Source organism: Apteryx mantelli, chromosome 12, assembly GCF_036417845.1.
Source record: "Apteryx mantelli isolate bAptMan1 chromosome 12, bAptMan1.hap1, whole genome shotgun sequence".
In the NCBI taxonomy this organism is placed as follows: Eukaryota; Metazoa; Chordata; class Aves; order Apterygiformes; family Apterygidae; genus Apteryx; species Apteryx mantelli.
In genome coordinates this window covers 26,473,484-26,497,670 of record NC_089989.1, presented here as the reverse complement: position 1 = coordinate 26,497,670, position 24,187 = coordinate 26,473,484, and the positions used below count along the sequence as shown (strand labels likewise).

The following is a 24,187-nucleotide window of genomic DNA, read 5'->3' as shown; positions in this document are numbered from 1 at the left end:
ACAGAATACTACATTTCTGAAATATAACAAGCTACTTGCTGTATGCTTATTAAAATCCATACTAACCCCAGGCTGGCAGGTCCAATTGGTGTAAATCTCATGTAGAGAAATCAAATCATTTAAAACACAGAAGCCAAGAACAGCAAGATCACAGGAGAAAGGTGATTATCTGGAGTTTACCATAAAATTATTTTAAATTTTGGTCTGAACTGTAAGACCTAGTAAAAGTCTCAGAGCAACTTGCGGTTGCTTAAACTTACTCATGAAAGTAGTCACACTAACTTAAGTTGCAAAATTATTTTGTTATACATTCTTCTATATGGCCCTGAGGAATAAAAATACCTAGTTCCTATGCAAACATTTAATAAGCTACTTCTTGCATGGTAAGGACTGCTATTTCCCTTAATTACAGGTCAAAGATTATTTAGTCATTCCCCTCCCATCTCCTTTAGATCCTGAAGTTTCCGGGATTTCATAAAACATTCCCCTTTCCAACATGTCCTAGTTATAAGCTTGATGTTTTCCATATTCCTACCTGTATTGTAGTGTTCCCACCTTCCAGAAGGGCAATGGCTAGTAGGATGCTCTCATGAAAGACTCTGTCACTGGTGGCATTCATGATGAGGTCTATAACCAGGTTGGATGCACCTTCTTTATCCAGATGACACTGGACATCTGCCAAACTCATCTCACCTCGGCTCATTGAACTTGATCCGGAGCTTCCTCCTATAAAGGTGATCATGACAAACAGCCTGAGATTCAAATCCTTCCACTCTAAGGTGATGGGATCTCTCTTCTGGTTTAAATAATTAACCTATCCCAAATGGTACATACATTTATTAACAGCAAGGAACTCAACACATAGCAATTCTGCAAGGAAAAGTTTGCAGCTTGGAGCACAGAGGACACATTGCGAGATGGGTACCTCACGCTGCTTTAACGTGTGCAAGTCTGAGGGAGGTGGTATCCTGAGGACAGCCTTGGCTGACAGTAAGAAACAGCTACTGCAACTACCACTTCATCAGAAACAGGAGTTGGAAAGGCGACTGATGTACTGGAAGATCATTCTGGAAACAGCATGGATTCAGGGATACAAGAGAAAGTGAAGGTTTTGCAGTACCAATGAAGTGACAGAGAAAAGGCAAGACAAATTCCAGTAGATGGCAAAGCGCTGTACAGAACCATAAAACTCCACAGATAAACAAACATAAGTGGGCAAGAGAGTCTGTGGAAGAGGCAAGAAGAACCAGAACTGAGGAAAACTGATTAGTAAGTGGAAGAGTATGACAGACAGCAGCATTACACAAGGACAAATGTAATATATACCAATTTCAGAAAAAGGCAGGGGGGAAATATATTTTTCATTATTCCTGATCAAGCCTGCTTTCAACAGGATTACTGACAGTCTTTATGCTGAAGAGGCAAAACCCACTGAATTGTATTTTGACAAATGTGCATGACATTACTGGCTTTTTTAGCAAATGGTCTCAAATTAAATAAGCTGCATTTTACAGTTGACTTCAAACGTAATTTTTGCTCATCCTACCCTGCAATCTCTGTGTAATACAATGAAATGCTTTTGTTTTAGATATGGTTAATCTGACTTCCCTGTGAGCACATTTTCCCAATATTATTGCAAATACTAAATTGATCAGATTTCTTAAGTAAATTCGTTCAAAGCAAAACCACAAAAATCAAGCCAGACCAACAAAGTCTCTGGAAAGCATAAAAAGCTCTGTCTGTTTTCATTTTAAAGTATTTTCTCAAATGCAGTAAGAAAAAAAAAAAAATACTACTCTCATCTGCATGAATAAAAAGCAGTTTACATGATTAGAGACAGGAGAGCTATGCTTAGCTCAGCTTAAAACAAAATCCCTCAAGGAGGGTTAAAACATATTGAAGTTTCCAAAGCCAGGACCGACAAGCAAGTAGGACTTCTTCACCATCCACTGTGCATAATTTCTTCTTTTTTTGTGAATTTCATAGGACAGAATAGTAGGGGAAAAGTCTGAAGGGAGGGGGGAAAAAGGCTATTTCACCTGTAAGATATTCAATTTGTCATGCAGGAACAGACAAAGACAATTTGGCAGGGCAGAGTCACACAATCACTAGTTAGCAGGCAGCGCATCCTACCTCCTCCCCCGGCTTTACTAGCGCCTCCAGCAGATAGCGGGCCATTGCCAAAGCTCGTGAGGCTCTCTCGTCTTCCCGCCGGTCTGACGTTGCCATAGTAGCGGTTGACCAAAACTTGCCTGAGTGCCTCACCCTTAATTCAAAGAGGATAATGAAATCACCATTTGAGTTTAACGATTAAATAAACTAGTAATATTCAGCAGCAAGGGGACTGTGCTTATAACTAGCCTACTAGCCGCGCGGGAGGGGGAGCTGCGCGCTGGAGACTCGAGAACCCGCTTAGCGCCTTCAGATGTTCTCAGGAAGGCCTGGACCCCAGAGAGGGCTCAAAGGAGCTTACGGGCTCCAAGCGCCAGGAACAGCTACCACTCCGACATCACGTGAAAGCTCGCTGGGCTGACCTTATTCTGAAAGAGCATCTTTTTTAAATTGATAAGAAAAACTATTGTCTCAGTCTTACACGTAAAAAAGTGGAATCTGTGCCCCAGCAGCACAAAAGGAAGAGGAGGAGTTCAGAAAACATTAGCAGCGTGCCGCTCGCCCCTGCCCTGCGTCGCTGGCTGAAGCCAGTGGCAGCACCCACCACGGACCGGTGCTGGCCACCGCCACCGGCTGCGTCTGCACGAGCTCCAGCTCCGCGACCGCCTGCAAGTTCTGCTCCACGTACATGCTGTTTTCGTCAACAGACACCAAAAGAGATCAAAACACCTCCCAGCTTCAGTGTTGGCCTATGCACCCTGCGCTGCTCCCCTCTAAGTTTTTAAGAGGAATTCCTAGTCATTTAGCCATAGAAAAGCTGGCAGTACGGCCAGCAATGGATGGGTACAGAAGCACCATCGCTGGATTAATCTCTGTAAGGTCTTTGTGCCTATAGACCAGCATTTATCAACTGTGAGCTACCTCTCTGTAATGGACGTGGCCTGTGATTACAGGACTGCCAGCCCGAGACAGGATTTGGGGTGGGGGTGGAATTTTCTGGGGATTCAAAAAAACAAAGCTAGCCACAAATAACTTCATACCAACTAAAGAGTCTTGATCTCCATTCACAAAACAAGTGCTCAACACTGATTTCCAGCTGTATTTCAGATCACATTAGTAGCTTGGCTATAGATTCAAAACATCATTAATTACACAGTTTAATATTAGGTGCTACATAAGCGAAGCTTTACATCTAACACTTTCACAAGAGGTCTTTCAAACACAAATAAGTAAATAGATCCATATAAAAGTGTTCATTAGGTCACAACTCCATCACTACCAGGCCACGCTGTTTTTGATACTCAAGTTAGCACACACAAAGGTAGATTAGGTAAATTCTGATACTGCAATGCCCTGGAAAGACACCCGTGGTGCAACAGAAGTCTCCCAGGATTTGAGAAACCTGTTCCCTTGGGCTCTTCTCCCTATCACAGTAGCAGTCCATCCGGGAATTAAAAACCCTCCAAAAACTTTCAGAAATCGCTTCTGATCTAAGAAGCTAGACACCTCTCTGCAGTTTGTCAGAGACCACTGCTCTTTCTGTACGGCCGGCGCTCACGTCAGGGCTGCGGCCTTCTGCTTCTCACTGCAGTTTAGCGGATTAAAATTGCTCCTAGAGATTATTAGCATGAAAGCAGCTACATAGGAGCTGCATTTTACAGAGGCAGAGGGGGATGGGAAGAGGAAGGGAGATGAGATGTAAAATAAACACTAGGAGAGCTTTTGGGCCAGCCGCTTCCAAAAGTCCAAATAAATAAATAATAAAAAAGCAAGTCACTTTGAAACAACAGTACCAAAAAAAATAATCAGTACTTTTCCAAGGGGCATACACTTCCTAGCACCGCTTGGGCCCAATTGTGCAAACGTAGGAGAGGCAAGAGACCAACTCAAAGGCTCGAGCAGATTTGTACCCCAGCGGAGCTAGTCCGACAACGCCGTGCCGCTGTTCAGCACACGCAGCACAGTGCTTTAACCACTCTCTGCTCTCAGTCCGGCAGGTGGTGAGCAATGCGTGACAGACCAAGGTCAAGCCAGACAAAAAAGCCCCCCAAACTACATCTTTCTTCTACATGTGCACTGATTAGAAAGGAAATTTGTTATATTCATATAGCCCTGTGCCAAAATCAAGTTACGATGGAAGTTTTCACATTACCTTTTTCTCTTCCATTAAACTAACTAGCAGTTGTCAGGACAACTGGCATTTAAAAATGGTAATTTTTACAACTTACTATGAAGATGTTAACACACATCCAACTACAAGAAATGCTGTTCAGTCAACTCCACCTCTTCCTGAATCCAGACGTTTAACTAGAGCTTGTTGGGTTGTCTCTAGCCTTCCTTTCTAGTCCATTGTGGAGCAGAAGACAACCTCGATTTCGTAGTCAAAATAGTTCAGGTGAGAGGACAGAGCTCACAGGGAAATCCTGCCCTCGTGACAGACCTGCAGCATGTCTGCTTTCTTGCTGGGCTAGGACTATATCCAAAACAGGACAAGCTAACCAGAAAATACAAGCGGGAACAGGCATGAAGCATCTGTAGTTTCTAATTAGAAAGGAAAGCATGATGATCCACAGGTTCAAAGGTCTGGCCAGCCACTGCCACATCCAGTGTCATTTGCAATTCTAGCCGAGAAAAAAACTTAATCTCTTATTTAATTACTCAAAAGCACTGTGTTAGCTAATAAGTGTATGAGAATGTGACTGAAATAAAGGAGAGAAAAAATGTGGTATTTAAGAAATGTTATAATTAATTCAGCTGCAATGCTTGGCTTCAGAACAGTTCTTTAACCATCATGTTACTATTATACATCACTTTGATGTGTACAGTATGCAAACAAATATCAGATTTTTGGCAGCGTTAAGAAAAATCAAACATGCTACCTAGAAAATCCAGCAGCACTCAGTTTCATCTGCATTCATCATCAAGGTAAACTATTAGTTAGGAGTATACAAACATTATTGTACATACATCAATAGAACAGATACAAACAACTCCGTTTAGGTGTTATCAAAAACTTGTTATCAGCATTAAATCTGTGTTACAGAGAATATTTAATAAAACCTAAGAGTGAAGCAGCTATAAGTTGCTGTTATTCTGTTTGTGGCTATAAGAGCAGCAGAAAGCGAGAAATACTGTAATGAACCAGCAAGTATTAGGAGTGCTGATTTTACAGCTTGACTGTTTATGAAGGAAGAGGGTTTTTTGGGGGACCAAAACAAGCAAACTCCACAAGGCCCGATTAATCTCACTTTACAAGTGTGCAAAGGGGAAGACTTTAGAAGTGTGAAGAGACTAGAGCAGGGGCTGAGGTTTAATTCCAAGCGACCCAGCACCCGCTCCTCCCATTTAATACAGTGGGAGCTGCCCATGTATCTTGTTTCATAAGCGGAGCTGCTAGCTTTAGACTTTCTAGGAGATTGACAACAACCACAGAAGTTTCCTACGCGATTTGCACTTCACCATTTAAAAGGAAAAGGTAGTGGATTAATTTTAAGTGTGCTTGACAGCTGTACATACCCTTCTATGATCCTCCAGTTGCCTCTGTGGTAGACTTTGATCAAGCTCCTGCTGCGCGTGCAGAAATGTCATTTTAAAGCAGAGCAACACTAAAGAGACACTAACATCTTTGCACTCATGGAAAATATTAAGGAAAGTCACAGCTGAAAGCAAGGGGGGAGATAAGGAAGATCAACTGGCAAGCTGTCTAAACACAACATCAGGCCTTAATTAGCTCTAACAGTACTTCACCAGTCTGCTTTGACACCCTCCAGCAGACCACACATGGCATGCATGTATGCCAACACATTCTCGGGGATTTAAAGAAAACACAAAGTCTATCTAATTTTACAGTTACCAGGAACACAAAAGTTTTCAAGAGCTGAAACCATGCACTATGTCCATGCATACATATACACATATACACACACGTACACACACAAACACCCCTCCCCACTATACACACACTTCTGGTGGAAGTGTAGGTACTTTAACGTATCCAGTTGTGGTCAATGAAGCTCTTTTGAGACTGTGGAGGGCCTCTGACAAAACCTACAGGGTTTTCATTCCAGTGCCATGGTTGTGTTTCAAGACTTCAGCGAGGCTTTACTCTGATTTACCAAAGTCCCATAGCACATTCACATTTCCAAATCAAATCTCTTATTTCAGATATTAAGTATCTAAAAGAAGCAAATTTTCAGAAATTTATCACGGATTAGAACTCACACTTTGTAAACCCAAAGTACGTCAAGTTCTTGTCGCTTAGAAAGCGTTTTGAAAAATGCAGAGCAAGCATCGCTCTTGTCCAGGGACGTAGTTCAGCCAGGAGCCATCCCCGACACATCTCAAAGTCATTCTGTGACCACCAAGCGTTTCAGTTTATAACAGTCTTCCACAAAAATTACTAATAAAAAGGTCCAAAACACCATAAACTGCATTTTTTTCCTCTTTGTGATTTCAAAACAAATCTAACAGCCTCCTAGACTTGGACTTCCATGTAGTTTTAATTAGATTTGCAGTAATATATTACCCACTGGTATAATCTACCAACACTACCTCTGGATGTCCCATTAATTCCAAAACAATTCAAGGTTTTTATAAATCCCTACTTCTTATTTTTGGCAAATGATGCGTCTTGTGTGAAGTAATGTTGGGCTATCTCAAATGAAGTGTTCCTAAACACCCAATTCACAGAAGAGCTAGTGATCTCGATGAAGTCAAGTCACCATTAATTGTTTCACTCTGTCATTTTAAATTGGACACCCAGCAGTTCTGGAATTATGAAATTTCCACCAGCTTCTTTGGCCACCTCCGTTCCCTGACCAATCCTACCCTGGATTGGTTAAGCCATCAGTCCTTTGGGTCCCTTACTTTGTCTAGGAACAAATATTTGGGATTGGTTTACATGCATTAATATAGAAAGTATTTCAGATTATCAGGCTGATGCCGTATTGGATTGAACCACTTGAACAAATCTGCTAATTTTTGCACTGTCTACACCACGCAGGAACACACATTTCACACTTTTTTTTTTTTTTTTTTTTAAACCAACAAGACACTCCACCAGGACTACTTCAAAACACCAATATTTGCCTGTTGTACAAATATAGGTGGGTGACACACCTCTACAGAGTTTTCCGTTTCTGGAGGTTGCGGCAGCTAGTTGAAAGTAAAATGCAGAAAAATTAGTCATCCTTCAAGATTCTTTCATCTCAACAGAAATCTAGTGGTCAACACTTAAGGGGAAGGGAGCTAGAAACTGTTTGACTTGAGCTGAATCATCACAAATGAATTATGGCATAATTACTGTTTACACCCACCCCCCATGCTTCTAAAAGGGCTACATTTTGAAAATTTAGCAGGTATCCTTTGAACAGCCCAAACTACTTTGCATGAGCACAAAGGCACAAGCAAAAAGCTTAAGCTGCAGTTGCATACAGGCCTGCAGCTGAGAAGGGCGCTGCCGGACAGCTTGCTCAGCCTGCGTACAAGGTGTTTGCGACTTGCGCACAGCGAACATAATGCACTTATCCCCAGTGGGGTAGCTGAAGAAACAAATGCTGTGTGTCACTAAAAGACACATTTAGAATATTATTTTAGAAAAATGTTTTCAGTGGATTCTCATTTATAAACATTATTTTCCTGAGATAAAAGATAGGTAATACAGTATCAAACATGAGCAATGAAATAAGAAGCTTAACGGTGACAGTTTTTCAAATTTAAAATGCTGATCATCACATGGAAACAGATCAAGACAAGCAACTTATTTAGCAGAACTTAGACATTCAACAGAGACCTAAACATTAAAATGAAACTATCTACTTAACAGTGGGTAAACTGATTTAACTTCTCAGAAGCAGACGCTAAGAAATAAGTCTATTACAATACAGTAATACCAAATTAAGTCAGCTGCTCATTGTCCATGTCTGCCTAAAGGGCATACAAACTAGACAGACAAATCAAGCGGAGGCTGTGAGAGTGACTGTGGTATTTTAACCCAATATCCACTGCAGCCTAGAAAATACATGGCAAAAAAATCAAGGCCATCAGGATCTAGAAATCTAATTATGGAGAGATTCCACTTCTTGGGAACTAACATTTTCCACTGTGGTGCTCAGTAGACAGGCACAGTCAGGAAGAACGCTCTCCATTCTTCTCCTAATAGACTTTCCTCCTGGCTAATTCACACGGCCTTTGGTACACCATTTCCTTGCATTGTCACCACTCTTGGAAACCTCACAAGCATGGAAACCGTTTCTTTCACGGTCAGATTGGAAAACAGAGTATTTAAGCCAGAGGAGCAAAAGTTAACAGGAAGAACCTCATTTATGCAGAGGAACACACAGTTCCTGCCGAGCACACATTACCGAGTACACCCTTGTCGCTTGTGGATTGGATATTGGAAAGGCCATGTCAAGTCATTAGTTAGTCTGGGCGCATTGTTCAGATTGCGGACACAGTCAGTACAACTTGCTTCAGAACAAAGCAAAAAATTCCTGTTATTAATAAGTCATCTCACCTACAACAGCAAGTAAAATGTGCATATCGCTCTAAAGGAAGTTAAGTACCCTCCCTTCCAGGGAAGGGGAAACTGAAGCAGAGAGGTCAAACAGACATGATGGGAGAAGAGAACATACTGGAATTTGGATTCCAAATGGAAGAGCTCCCTTATTCCCAGGCTTATACCATGGCCACAAATTAATCAAACATACATGAACATTTTGGGGCTGAAAACTGGCAGAGATGAAAAATCAGCATGAAATTAGTTCGATCTTTTCAACTTAAATTGAGAAGGGAAGAGCGAGTATTTTAGTTAGCAAATTCCTGTGCCTTCCCCCTTTGGCAGCAACAGCACGTCTAACTAGAACAGCATGTCAGAGCCCAGCGCCAAACTCATCTGCAGGCAGCAGCGCTGCCCTGGGCAATGCTCTGCTGGCGCATTCCGACTTATCAAGGCCTTCAGCAATCTTTCAGTAAGAGCATAAACCCAAAATACTGAAAATGTGAGTCAAAATGAGCTAAAATAACAAAGAATTATTGAGTTGTTACTGTGCTGTGCTTTGCAGTACTTCTTCTGAAAACGTAAAGCATTAGCTTATACTTTACAAAGAGGATTGATGAGGGTGGGAGAGGAGAATGAGTAAGTAATTCTGCTAAATTTCTTGTGCCTCCCTATACCTCAGTTCTTCACCTGTTAAAAAAGTGATGGAGGGGAGGAAGGGGAAATAGGACATTCAAGTTTGTATACTACCAAGACACTTCACTAACAGAGGCCAGATGAGTGCCACGGATACAGCAGCCAGCTTTAAACTAAAATGTAATGGGTGGCAGGGTCAGAGAAAAGTGCAACATTTTTCCTTTTTGCTAGTAGTAGGAAAAGTTCGTTTCAACTTACTGTACAGAAAAACCCTCCTTCCTTTGAAGTTTCCATTCCTGCAGGTTGGCGAATAAACCTCATCATTACCCATAACAGGAGAATTACAATTTTTGACCTATTGGTGACCGGAATGCTTCTAACATGTTTCCCCAACAGACAGGCTATGTGTTTCCCAGAACAGTCTTTATCTGACTCAAGAGTAGATGTGTCCACCTCAACAACCTACAAAGTCAGTGAGAGCTCCTGTGAACTCATTACATCTCAACACAACACTCTAAAAATAGAGGGCACATGTGGAAGAGATTTTTGTCTTTTTTCTTTTACAGTTTTGAGGAAGGTGTGAAAATTTAAGTTTCATTTGCTTAAAAAAAAAAAAAGACCAAATTTGTATAAGCCAGTCTTTCGTGGAAAATTCAAACAATTAGTAGTGTAGATAAAGTGAAAAGGGTTTGAAGAAATCTTTCTAGATTTCCGTTTAAAGTCTCAGGATTACTTCTCTTGTTAATTTTTTTAAACTCACCTATCTAGTAAACATCTAGAACATGAGCTCTCTGAAGAAGCTTGAAATGCATTTAAAAAGTAGATGGAGATTCCAGTTCATATGGACTGGGTCTCCTCCAAGGAATGGCTTCAGCAAAACAGGATAGAAAAAAAATCTCATATTGTAATATTAAAAAAATGGGCAGAAAATAATCTCATCAGGAAAAGCTGCATGTTTGTGTGAGCATATGCTTACAAACGCTTTCAAGAACCTGATCCTCTTCTCTTCAGCCTCACTAAACTTTGGAATTTTGTCAGAAAATGGATGAAATAGTGCACATAAAAGCACAAACCCATTTCCTCCATTTCAGACCATCTCTAAGTTCAAACGACAAACAGGCTGGCAAACCTCAGACTGTTCGACTTTCACACTTTCATGCCAGTTTCCAAACTCTCATGTCTCCTTAAGGTCACTTTCTATCTGAGCACTCTAAATCAGACACAGAGGTGACTAGCTAGTGCAATGCACTGCTGTAAACTGCCATCCATCTTTGAAGGTCTTCAAGATCAACACTGAATATTTTGAAGAAGCTTAGTCAAACTGAATTTATTTGGCTCAATACAGAAGCAATTGGGAGAAATGAGATGCCTGCATTGGGCAGGAAGTCAAGTTAAATTACTTAATGGTCCCTTCTGGTCTTGAAACCCATGAATTCCCAAACTGACCCAATTTCACACTTATGGCATCTAATTATTGGGGTGGTGGGGAGAGCTCTTTGGCATAGCAGAGGAAGTAAAAAGGGAAAAAACACAACTACATAGTCAGTCAGTCAAATATCAAATTAAGCTTTTGATACCTAAGTTGTATATTCAGATGTAAAGAACAGCAGTGAAGATCTGGGATAGAGCTTATTAGCAAACTACTGTCCTCTATTTTATCTACCTTAATTCTTACACTGTCATCTCCTGTATCAACTGGCACTGAAGTTAGGATTGCCTGTTTAGATACAGTCCTAGAAGACCCTTTCCACTTCTTTCCTCTCTCTTCTGAATTTCTCTTCTCCATGGGATACATTCACTATTGCTCTTACTGGAAACACCCAGCACAGCAGTGTTCTCATTCTGCTACCTGTCCCGATTCATGAAAACAAGTTATAGAACAAATTAGTTGGCTGTCCTTCATAATTCTTCAATAGTAATAGATGAACTCCATGAGAAGAGAAATATCCACCAGTGTAGGTTATTTACTTGCAAAGCCTCCTTCGTAAGGCCAATATCGTTACCTTGTAGAACTGAGGAAAAAATTTGTATCGGATGGGAAATTTTAGCCTCTGCAGATGATACGTAGGTGTGTTTGTCAAAAACGTATTTGACTTGCCATGGATAAGTTTCAGGGCAGCAGGGAATAACTGGGAACCAAAAGCACTGAACCTGCTTTGAAAAAGTCTTCCCACGTTACAGTTTACCATTGTAACAGACCCGTATCAAAGTTACTGTGCATTTTATTTTTAGAATGCGACGGAGGATTTTACACCAGCATAAATTAAGCGGCAGTGTCAGATGTGGATCAGTATACTGTTAGGGTGCATCCCTGCTGCTGCAGCCCTCGCACACGGCCCGCAGGATTTGCGGGGAGAGGAGGGGGACTGCCGCACCGCGTGGCACAGCCGCACCCCCACGCCTACGCCCGCTCACCTCTGCGCACACGCGTGCACACGCGGATCAGGGAGGTGGCTAATCTCCCCCCCACCCCACCTCCGTGCATCTGCAGAGCCTCTGTGCACTGCCAGACCTTCAGGTGGGAAATCTGGCCCAAGGACTGTCAGTGTCTAAGCTGAAACGTCACCAAGATCCACATACGGTCGTTCCTTCTTTAATTTTCCAGAGTTTGCAGTTTCGAAGGCATGTTTTATTTGGGCTGGGACTTCCCTCAAGTTAAGGAGCTCAGTCTCTTATATGCCACTGACCTTTAGGGGGAATTAAATCTCACTTGCTCCTCTTATAATTCTCAATCTTTCAAGCCATTTACAGTAACTGAATATAGTGAAAGCTACCTTTGCTACACATTTTACATTGGTAGCTTTAATCTGCTGTTAACATGGTGCAAATGTTTTGACAAATTACTATAAGAACCACTCCAGTCTCCTGTTCCAAAGAGCTTACAAATTCCAGTTCTAGTTTGTGCAATAAAAACAGTCTGAAGATTGCAGGATTTGTGAAGGAAAAAATATAAGGCAGCCCACAAAAATTTATTAGAGCCTGCATTTCCTCTACTTGAGGCATAACAAGTGAAGCACTGTCTAAGTGCAAAATACACAAGAGAAATGACTGTGGTGCAAGCTTTCTCTACAAGGAAAATAATTTAAATTTGCATCTCTCCAGCACATAAGAGGTTAATAAATCTTCCAATTCAAATTAAGATCCACAAAATAGCACATATTTTGCACCTTACTCAGCTGTTCTAAAGTAGTTTTACAGTTTATCATTGATAAACATCACCGAAAAGGTTATTTCAGTCAAACACCCTTTGAACCAGAATTTTCAGTTCTCTCTTCACCTACTTGAAACCTCAAGACCAAAGCAAAGAGGGAAAAAGAAGCCCCAACTCAAAAACTATATTGAGTGCATTTGCAGGCGTATTTTGCTGGATACTGTTTATTAACTGAATAAAGAAGATAACAGATGTCATTACTTAATCAAAAAACCCACTGCCCTTTTAATAGAAGTTTTACTTAAATCAGTTATTTACTTCAAATGCTAAAAGTCTTCTGAGCTAAATAATTACAGTGCAAACTCAGGGTGCTTTGAGTTTTGCTGGATTTGGTCTCCTTGGTTTTTGCTAGCTATGTGCAAAGACGACAGGCCAGGGACCATCCCTGCCCAGGGTTCGGGCTCAGGGACAGATCACCATCAGCTCTGCAGAGGAACAAGAGTTCGAGACAGCTCTCTCTCCAGGCAGACAATTTGAATAATAAAAAATACAGATCCAGTCATACGGGAACAGCATTATCCTGAGAAGAACCAGCAGCCGTACAACCGCGGCAGCTACCGCTGCAGCCTCGGCTCCTGGCAGCCTCAGCACGGGCTGAAGCAACTGTAAACAGCTCCACCACATTTATTGGCAATTACTGCTGAAGGTCACACATCAGCAGCGGGCCTAAATTCCAGGAAAAAAAGCTGCTCTTATGTAACTGCTGCTTGAATGTTGGCAGGTGCCCAATGGAGCAGTTCACTGCAATGTGGGGGGGGGGGGAAAGTAGGACATCTCCCAGTCACATTCGGCATCATGCGAATGCCACCTGCAGGAGAAGGCTAACACTTCTCTCCTCCTTACTCACCCTTCCGTAATAGCAGCCTCTTTCTCTAGGACATATACATCTTAGTGCCTAAAGACTCCCGACGCCTGTCTAAATCCAAGCAGAGCGGACCGGGAACTCAGCATGAGAGGCAGAAAAGCTTTAAAGTGGGGGAGCGCTTTGCTACTGGAGTCATGCTCCTGGACCACAGTGAACCCAAGATTCATGCAATCATCTCAACCTGAGATTTGGAGCACTACAAAATCTGCCCTTGTACAGTGTTTGGGCTTCGTTGTGGGTTATGAATTGAACTAAAAGCGAGTCAAGCTGTTGTATCCAATTGCAACAGGGGTTTAATTGTTACCATTCTGTCAAGATTCACACCCGACAACACTCGGGAAAAGTTTAGTCTGGTCCTGAGCCTCCTCTTAGAGAGGCCAGCATTGGTAACAACTCCATCAAGAATAAAATATACAGGAGTACAAGCCCAGCACATAAGGAGCAGGTTAAGAGAGACTCAGCCCAAGAGCTTTTACAGAGAACATGTCAATGTCCTATCTAAGGATTTTATTCTTTCCCTCTTACTAAAACATCTGCATAGAGTCTATGCTAAGAAGTCCCTGCCTGGCTTTTTAATCTCCACATAGTGTCATAGCTCGTAACATCAGTCTAATGCTCTGGGAAATTTTGCGAAGTTGCAGCACCAGGAGCTCAGAGCGGAAACAGAAAGACAAGCTCTGAACATGCAGCTCCCCAAGATCGTGACTTGGGCACCCAAAGCAGCACCGGGTTTTGGTTTTCTATTAAAACCAATCATGCTTTTTTTCCATCTTCCAAGACATGTTTTCTGCTCTTTATTTTAATACCAGTCTTCACAGACCCCATCCCAAAGGTCTGTGCACATTTACAGTTTACAGGAACCTGAATGTTTTGGAAATACTGAAAAAACAAATTTTATTTTCAGTATATCATAATTTCTGTCCCCAGAAGAAACCTTTCATGTGAGGCCTGCCTCAATACTAGATGCTGCAGAGTTTGAAAAACATCTGTGAAAGCTTAGAAAGTCTATCCCCGTATTTGTACCAGGAAGGTTCATGGCCCTCAGACTATATAATAGATGTTAAAAACAAACACCACACCATACCACCTCTCCTAGAGGACAGGAGTTCCTTCCTGCCACTCCTTTGCAACAGTGACACCAAAAGCTACCTTTAAGATAAATCCCTCAATAAAAAATAAACTAGGCCAATGTAAGGCCAACTGGATTAAAACACATTACTCCTTCCCTCATTTCCACAGCACTTCTTCAGCATTGCAAGTACTTCAGAAAATCAGATTTGCCAGCCGCTGTTACACTGAGGTCCCGACTGACACATACGGTTACAGGCGGTCACAATCCTTCCTGTTCTGCAGGGGATTTCCAGCGGGCCAAGGTGGATTCCAGCATTATTCACCAGTGAAAAGGGCACTCCCTGTCTGCAGTCAGAAAAAGTTTTAAGAGGGACTGTAACTCCAACTTCCTTACTACTACAACATCTGATAGTAGATGTACATACCTTCCGTCTTTTTTTTATTACAGTTCATTGCATAAGGGCGTTTGGACCTCCCCACTGAAATTACCTTACAGTAGTAACTAAGTTGTATAGATCTATCTACGCATGCAATCTCACCTAGATACTGTGAAATTATAATGCAGCTATGCCATAGGACAGTCACTCTGATAAGGTTTTATCCTGAGGGAATGCGGAGCATTTCAGCTGATCAGAAAAATTAAACTACCCAGTTTGACAGACAGGGAAGTTAGTAATTCTATTAATAATGGAGCTTGCTGTATTCTTTGTCCTAAATGTTTACAATTGCCAAGGGGACAAGGAAAAAAAAAAAAAAAAAGAAACATGAGGATTTCCTTTGAGAATTCTTGGTGATTCGAGCCACAGTCTGAAACCCTCTCTATAAACAGATGATGCTCATTTCCGAGGGTTATAAACACACCTGCTCCATATCCAGGGCACTGTTCCACCAAGGAGCAGGAACCTTCCTCCTTCTCAGCCTTCAGACCAAACTCTGAATTGCTCTGCCCACCCTGCCTGATTTATTACAGGCAAAGACAGCATGCTACACCCAGCAACTAAAGGGGAAAGTTTTCATATTATGACTTAATTTGCAATTAAACAATTCAAACTTCTGTCTGAAGTTTCTCCAAGATGAATTATATACCCCATTCTGGGAAGCTGTAGAACCACGTAATTTAAAGGGGCTAGCACTCGATAGAAACGTCAATATGCTACAGATTAACTTTTCAAAAACAGCACATTTCTGGTGGAGTATTCTCAGTTCTCAGGTAGGAAGAGGAAAAAATCTTAGTTTGCTAAAAAAACAGAAAAAAATTACGCCAAGGGTTAGACATCAAAGCAACCCTGTAGCTAAACAATACTAAGTTTGGTGTGACGCCTGGAGACACACCTGAACCTTCTCATTCTCATCCAGGTCAGAAGCAATTCCACTGGAGTAAATGGCCTTCCACCACATGAAACAAGTGCCATTCAGAACAAAAGCCAGACTCATACGCTCTAAATACATCGTGCTCATCAGTTATCTTCTACACCCATTAATGGGAAGCGCACACTAAAAGTAGAAAATTGCCACAAACAGCAGATTGAACGTTCTGAGCAGCTCTCATTGAAGATTTTCTGATGAGTTTGTCATTGGAAAATTCAGTTTCTTTGAAACTGAAACTTCTGATGGGAGACTCCTGGAAATTTTTCTTAGGAAAGGTATCTCTGATCCAGGATGGAGCTTCTGCTCCGAAGTAGTCAGAACACCTGAAGAGGGGACCCCAGAGCAGACTGAGATGATGGTACTGACTTGTGACATAGGAACAAGGCAAAGCTGGGGCCCGAGTGTCCCAACCATAGGTCAGGTTGGGAAACACAAACTAACCACCCCCAAAGCACTCTGGTTTGTTCTCATGAGGAATGAGTTTTCTTTTAAACTCTCTCCTCCAGAAGTCCTTCAGCCCAGCACTGGGGGATGTGTCTGCTGGGGTCTACTTTTGTGACTAATAGTTAGGATTTCAAATCCATTTCAACAGCCAAGGTCTCCAAGTATTATTTGGTTCTCAAAAAGTTCACAGATGAATTCAGTTGATTAATTTCCAAAAGTTCTACAGAAAATAATTTATAGCATATGTCATTATCTATTCTATTAAACAAACAAGAGTAACATTTTAAGCATTAAGTGGTTGAATTTTGTTCCAAATAAAAGGTTGGCTTGGGAGAGGCACATAGGAGACAAACCACAAAAGAGGAAAATATCTTTTTTTCCTGGTATTTCAGTAGAATAATATGCCAGTCAGTCAATCACTTTTGCAGTATTATACATTTCTACAAAAAGAATCTCAAATTTAGTGCCCATACTACTTTTTTTCTTTTTGAGAGGCCTGAGGAAGCTGCCGCAACACAGACAGCTAAACTCAACTAATTCCACCCCTATATAATGGTATCTGAATGAAATGGGCCACTTAAAAGTCCTTAGAAAGCTTGATTTCAGTTTAACTGAAGTCCTCACTCAAGTATGTTTTTTCCGCCTTTACAACAGCTACATATAGCATAAACATGGACTGGGCTGTCGTACTGCCAACTGAAGCGACGTTTTTCACGATCTAAAGCTAGCTTCCTAAGTTAGTAATTTTCATAAAGTTACACCACACTGCTTTCACAACACATCCTAACGTTTTACATGGCTTTATATACCAAATCTGACTAAGAAGCAACAGGAAAGACAGATATTTTCATGAATAGCATGAGAGTCATCTTTTTCTGTAAAGCAAGCCATACAGTTTCCTCACAAGGGCCCAGCCCTTTTTAGTCTCATGTGCATGAAGCACCTTGGGAAATGAGTAATGACTCTCGCTAGTCAGTAAGTAAAGACAGATCATTTAGGGTCTTCTCCAGCTGGCTTTTGACAACTTTTTCAAAGTTATACATGAACGCCATTAAAACTCAGTATTTAGACTTTCAAATAACTAAGAGAACCTGATTGTAGACTATGTAGTAATCACTGTGGGGTGCTAAATGCCAACTTTTTAATGGTCCTTACAGCAGTTAATATTCCAAAGACACTCAAATCTGGTCCTAAAGTTTATGAGAACTATTATGGCACCAGATGATTGCAGACTGCCAGAAATCATAACTGCATTTGGACTAGTTTTCAAAGTAATGTCATATGGAATTAGTTATGGTAACTATTCCCAGCATAGACACACAGCAGACTAAAAACTCAACTAGTTAACTGACACAACGCATACATATCGGAAAAGTCAGTGCCAAAGAGACAACAGGACAGATCACAGTGCTTCTCATAAAACAAACACATAGAAACAACACCGTAGAAAATAAAATTAAAACCTCAGCATTATCCAATTCAATGGTAATCTGCTGGAAAAGAAAGAGGGAGGAAGAATTGAAAGCAAGCATTAGTAAGAGAAATGACAAATAAATTTCATGTTAGGATCTTATAAATTATTTAACGCTTTAATGCTGTAGTCTAACATTGTGAATATTTTCCAGCAGGCATTAGTGACATTTGCGAGTGCCTGGGAGGTTAGTGTATTACAGAGCTAACGCTCCTGGAAGCACTGTGCCAGGGCACGCAGGAGACAGGAGGCACAGTGGCTTTGGTCTTATGTCAACCAACAAACCATGTGGGCTGGCTGATCAAGATCCAAGAACTTCACCCTTGGGCATAGGAGTCATTCCTAGCATGAGCTGTAAGCAACATTAGGCGTCTTTGGGTCTTCATAAGCAGAAGCTGGAGTCATATTTTAAAACTCTGTTTCTATTCCCAAAATCAAAGAACTGTAGAACTGAAGCTAATCTTCCGATAGGCACCCAGAAAGATTTGCATGAATGACACGTTTCAGTAAAGTAAAAAACTTGGGTCTAGTGTACACAGTTAATGTAGTAAAGTTTTCAGCCTATTAAATATACCACAGTATGCTACCCATCACTGCAAGAACCTGAACGCAAGCCAAGATTAAGAGTCTTCAGCAATATGCAAAATTTCAAGCCTTCCCACAAGCTTCTGTACATCTGTGTTCTCACCACACTTTTTGCATGCTGCAGAGGAACCCCAGCTGTTTCATGGAGGCCTTCGCTCATGGAATCAGACAACGCAGCACTCATTACGGCTCCCCCCTACAAAAGGGACGAGTACGGGGCCAGGAGGGTGCGGCATTTTTATTATTTGTGCTGGGAGATTAAGCGCGAGAGTAGGAGTGGAGTCTTTTTATAAGTCAGATTGTTCCAATGAGTACTATGCTGTATTATAGCAAGTCACACACTATGCAAAAAACCTTCCTTTGCACTCTTTGGCTGAACACTGCTCAAGCAATGTGCTCTCAGTTCTGTGTCAGCAGTGACCACCAGCGAATTACAGGGATTAGAGATTTAGGAATTTGGGACTGAGTAAGAGCAACTCAGTCTAGGGTAGAACTGAAGCCTCAAAAATCCCACAGCAGACACTGTGTAAGTGGGGGGAAAAAAACATGAAAATCAGGAAAAGGAGGAATGACAAGAGCTTCCTGATCTGCATAAGAGAAAACTCAAATCCACAGTAAAAAAAAAAAAGTAAGAAAGTGCAAAAAAATAAAATGTGAAAAGGTACATGTATTTAACTGTACAGGCACGAAATCATAAATTTAGCTGCTGTTTCAAATTAAAAACTTACAGAACTTGCAAGACTTTGCAAGAGTTTAGGAAAAGATGTATAAAAGACACAAATGTCAAGTCTTCACTTCCTGAAGAAAAGGAAGCAGAGGAGATAATGGTCTGAGCAGCCTTTCTACTGCTAGGTTTCTTACTGTGTGGCAATAGTATTAATCACTAGCAAAAAAAGTGCCAGATATTATAACTGTTGTCAATTCTGTGAGCATCTTTATCTACAGCTACATTGCTTGCATGATCGATAATGGTCACAAGAAAGTAAGTTTGGCCACCTTTAGCTGCCTAGGGACTCCTGTATTTAGAATGGGAGCATAAGATTTTTAAATATACTGCAGGATGATTTTAAAACAAAGGTATAACTTTTTAAGTGGCGATTAAATACAGTTACGAGTCACATGGAAGAATAAGCACAATTATACTTCTCACAGCCAGACAGTAGAAGCTGTTCTACCACTAGCAGTCTATCTGTTAGCAACCAGCTGCTTTTTCATATCCAGAAGTCCATTTCACAGGCAAACATATTCTTGTCTTGCATTACGCAACTGATCTACTGTTTCAGAAATTAATGCATTTTCTGCACACTGAAGATTTTTCAAATTTTGTAGCGTTCTCCATGGTCTGCAATGGTATAAGTTATATTAATCTTCCAGAAATATTGCTTGAACCAAGTTTGCCAAAAATTCTAAGTAATTCCTAAAAATTAATTTCCATTTAGAAAAATTTCCAAGTGGCATATTGCATTAAAAGAAGGGGGGTGGGGGACCCCTTCCATTTGGGTTGTGTTGGTGTAAAAAAGACCAACCACCCTATATATTACTTAGACAGATCTTGACCAGTCTCTCCGAGCCATTTTTAATGGCTGGGAGACTGTACACTGATGAATTTACTAACCAAGTGTAAAGCCAAATCTATGATTATGCTTAATCTTTCACACCCCCAGCTTTGGGCAATGCAATCAGCACTCGACACTTGCTAAAAAGGATCATCTAGCCTAACTCCCTTTTGCTAGAGCAGGCTCTATCTAGTCCCCTCCAGATCAGACTTGTGCTATCTTACAGGTGTCCTAGGAAAGGGATATAGAGGCTGAAGACTTCCAGCCGAAACCATAGGGCTGGGGAGGGCAAGGAGAGTTGCAGCAGGGCTTAGCAGAGACAGAGTTGCAGTTCAGCACAAATTAGGCCACTTTAGCAGAGATTAACATGTAGAAAAGCAGCTATTTCCATGCAGTTGCTGCACTTTACCTATGCCACTCCCCTTCTCATCCTACATCTACATGCTTCTTCCTTGCAGCTGGTTAGGGCATTTCCCCCAAGGTAAATGAGTTTATTCAAAAGTACTGCTATTGCAAGGTGAAAAAAATCCCTAGGTAGTACTGCAGATCTAGAGGAAAGGAAAAGCAGAAGCAGACGGCAGGATTACCGAGAGCCCGGGGTAGTAACAGTGCTCCCTGACGAGGCGGGAGCCCAGGACGGGCCATCCCTGCCCTTCGGTGTGTTCCTAGGCATCCACCCTCCGTCCTCCGGGTCTCTGCACTCCAGCTAAGCTGGCCGGACCAGGCAGAGGCTGCGCGCAGCATCCAGCTGCCGTTCAGCCCAGCAACCCTACTGGTTCCCCTGCTCTCCGCGACCTCAGAAGAGCTGAGCGGATGCTTCTGTCTCCTTTGTGGCTACAGATATAAACAATTATTAAGAAGCTGTCTGGTCTCTAAAGTTTTTTGCCTTATTATGCTGTGAACATAGCACTATCCAACAACTTTAAACCCTACTGCAAGTGAGAAAGTGACAGCAGATGCTATCTGCTCCCAGCCACAGATTCCCAGTTCCAGTGACTGTCCCTCCGCAAAACCGCTTTCCTCCTTAATTCCGACTGTTCATTCTCAATTGTTTGAGGGCAGGTTCATCAAGAGCGTTTATCGTTTCAGTTCTTTCCTTTGTACGCTTTTGCCACACATATGAAATCTATCTGTGCAGCAAGACGGACATTCAATATAAAGAAATTCAAGTTAGAAACCCCGTTTCCCTCTAAGAATTTAGATTTGCAAATCTTTGCTCATTTTCCTTAGTCTAGAATGAACGTGTGTCTATTTTTAGTTCACATATGGAAAACACAACGGGTTCTTCCTCCGTTATTTCAAAAGGCAAGGTATATATTAAACCCCTCTCAAAATCCATAATCCTGCTTTAACCCTGCTTTCTTATTTTTCCACAATTTTATAATAAAAATCATGTTAAACAGCTCTCCAACTACAGTAGACCTCTGTATACCTACCGTGGGTCACGCTAATAATCTAGGTTGCTTAAAAATGAATGAGATAGATTAGGATTTTGAGATTGAATGTAGGAGTGACTAGGTACAGAAACAAAGGCATATACACACTCGACTGATACAAACAGAGAATAGGTCTGTCTGTAGCTACAGAAAAACATTCTTCTCAGCAAGACAAAGGAGTTGTATGTAAGTAAAGGGAAAGAAACAAACATGGGTGGGTGTACAGACAGTTTCCATCTATAATTCACATAAAGATGATGACTCAGATGCATATAAATTAAAATTAAACCACAAAAAACCTCTATCGCAATGTGACCTGATGAAGAGTCACCTAGACCCAGAAAGCAAATAAAGAGGTTACATCCTTCATAAAAAGGTAATCAAAAATTTTTTTTTTATAGTGCCAGCAACCGCAGGAATTGGCTTTAAACTTGCAAATCTAAAGTAAAAAAGCAACAGAAACAAATTTACCTTTCAAATTATATATGAAGTTACTAGTTGACTAAAACTGTTTTGTTCCTGATCCAGTGCAGAAATGCTTACACATACAAAACATCTTGAAAGAGCCAGAATTTTATTTTTCTTCACCAAATAACGAAGAGCGTGAACCGAGAATGATGAACTGTAAATTACGTACCTTTTCTCCATAGCCTCTATCTTTGGTCATCATTTCCCTGAGTGTCTGTAACACTTTAATACATAGTTTCTCCTCATTCTCTTCTAGCAGCTGTTTAGTATGCTTTATTAACCTGAAAATAACCAAGTGATCATAGTGCATTTTAGTACTAGTATTTCTAAAAATGGGAAAAGAAATATGTGGCTGGCTATCTTACTTGATTGGTTTAAGCTACAATCAACAGTTTAATTGAAACCTGGTTTTCTCGTACCATTATACAATGATCCTGGGAATATCCTCTGAAGAGCAATATTTAACAAGCTACCTTGGACTTCACTGAAGCTGTGAAGGAAACTCCAGTCCTCCTGGCTGGAAAACAGTCAGATAAAACCCTTCTGACTACGGGAGAAAGGAATCAGAGGAGGGGGCAGTGGAATTAAAGATTTGATGGTCCTCCAAAACAAACACTTACAGTAAGAAGAAAAATATTCCACATACTAGTTTGTTAGAAAACATACTGAGAGTCCTGGACAGTACAATTAGAAATCCATTCCACCCAGCATTTATTACCTAACTGGGCCACTCAAGTTAGGTACCTAGTTTCCCTAAACTGTTTACAATCTGTAACAGAAAGCATGCTCCTCCAGGAGGTGATCTGAGAACCTGAATTCGGATCTAATCGCCCTTTAAATGATCCTATAATCTTGCCTTTTCCTTCCCTCCAAATTTGGGCATTTAAGTGATGCATGTGATACCAGCTGATTTTGTCATATTACCCCAACAATAAGTGCTACAAAGACAAGTATCTTGCAAAGATGATTAGGGTTGAAGATGAAGACTGAGTAACAGGGATCAGCTCAAAAAATTTTGCTCACTTACAGTACTGTTCATTACGTTTATACGCTGCACAAATGCAGAGGTTTTCAAGCACCAGCTGCGAGGGCATAGCAATCAGTCTTCCTCCAGTCCCAAGCAAAGAACTTAATCTTTTCAAGGGCAAATTGCATACCATAAATATTGTGCTTTACATAAGGCCAGGCAAGAAGGCATCATTCCATAGGGCATGGGAAAACTGGGAGGAAAGAAACAAACAAAACACTTCAGCCAGCCAGACTTCTCAAAACAACTTACTTGCAAATGAAACCTCCACTTTCACATTTCCTTCGTGCATCTGTATTCTCTGGAAAGAGCAGTTCAGGCCTATGAAGCACGTCTACCAGTACGGATAACTCTGCTTGGACAAGAGGACGTAAGCGGTCCTCTAAAGCTGATACTATGTCCTGGAATATAACCATAGCAAGATTTTAAACAAACAGTAAATACATATAAATTTATATGCTTTTTTTTTTTTTAAACATACCGCAAAAAAAGATAGGACAGAAGTCTGTCCTGCTTAGGTAGACTCTACAGATTAAAGACTTCAGAGTTTAGCCAGATAAGACTTTCAGTTTTATTTTTTTTTAATAGTTTTCTTTAAGAGGAAGCCTTAATTTTCAGCAGTGCCCCAGATTACTTAATTCCCCTGCCCTCCCCATCTTTGTAGGTGGCTCTTGTTCATATGGGAGAAGGACAGAAAAATGTAGACTCATAGCTGCATTGAAACTTTGTGATAACGATCAGGATATTTATGCTTACACAAACTGATAAAAAAAGTACTACTGGTAAAATTATGCAAAAACAAAATACTTCCCTTTTCATCAGCATTTTGTAAAGCTGTAGCTACCTTAAAACAAGACCACATTCATCTTAATACTTAAATAAGCAGAAAATATTGAAATGTATATGAAGCCAGAGAGAAAGTTTAATCAAATTGACATGGACAAATAGACAAGAATGGCTGGAAAGCGAGGAACTATTTCAGTGAGACTGGGTTGGGCAGTGTTTTTGCATTACATTGTAAGTTTATGTAAAGTTAGTTAAAACTGCTTGCCAGAAAAGCTTTTGAACAGAGAATGAATCTTCAAAAGGATGAAGGCACAATTTGAGATAACGAATTTTATCTGGTATAAAAAAAGGCTTTACTGAATCTTCTACAGATCTGAACATAAAATACAGGTCTAACACATTAGTCTCCATTTGTAACAAAGCACTACATTCTTTTGAGCAGAAACGATATAAAAAGGCCCATGCTTTGTTTTTGGGGAAATGACTTTGGTTGCAAGGGTCAATTCATTCATTCATTTCAAGTTCTGCAGCGGTTTCCAGGCAGGGCTGTTATACCTTTCATTATATAAAGAGTTCTGATGTACAATGAGCAAAACACTGGAGGGGTTTGGAAAACTGCGACAATGAGAGTCTTGTCTTAAAGAAATGTTTTATT

At 40.9% G+C, this 24,187-nt stretch overlaps 1 protein-coding gene across 1 annotated transcript in view; it reads right to left on the bottom strand.

The window, feature by feature from the left end:
• Positions 1 to 24,187, bottom strand: part of ITPR1 (inositol 1,4,5-trisphosphate receptor type 1) — a 186,447-nt gene that overhangs the window by 65,363 nt on the left and 96,897 nt on the right. Inside the window, exons 37-43 of the mRNA XM_067303517.1 lie at positions 22,999 to 23,147; positions 21,889 to 22,000; positions 17,667 to 17,693; positions 7,231 to 7,266; positions 5,629 to 5,679; positions 2,134 to 2,266; positions 536 to 726 (exon numbers count right to left, since the gene is read on the bottom strand). Coding sequence (XP_067159618.1) covers positions 536 to 726; positions 2,134 to 2,266; positions 5,629 to 5,679; positions 7,231 to 7,266; positions 17,667 to 17,693; positions 21,889 to 22,000; positions 22,999 to 23,147 — 699 coding nt within the window. The remainder of the gene's footprint in view (positions 1 to 535; positions 727 to 2,133; positions 2,267 to 5,628; positions 5,680 to 7,230; positions 7,267 to 17,666; positions 17,694 to 21,888; positions 22,001 to 22,998; positions 23,148 to 24,187) is intronic.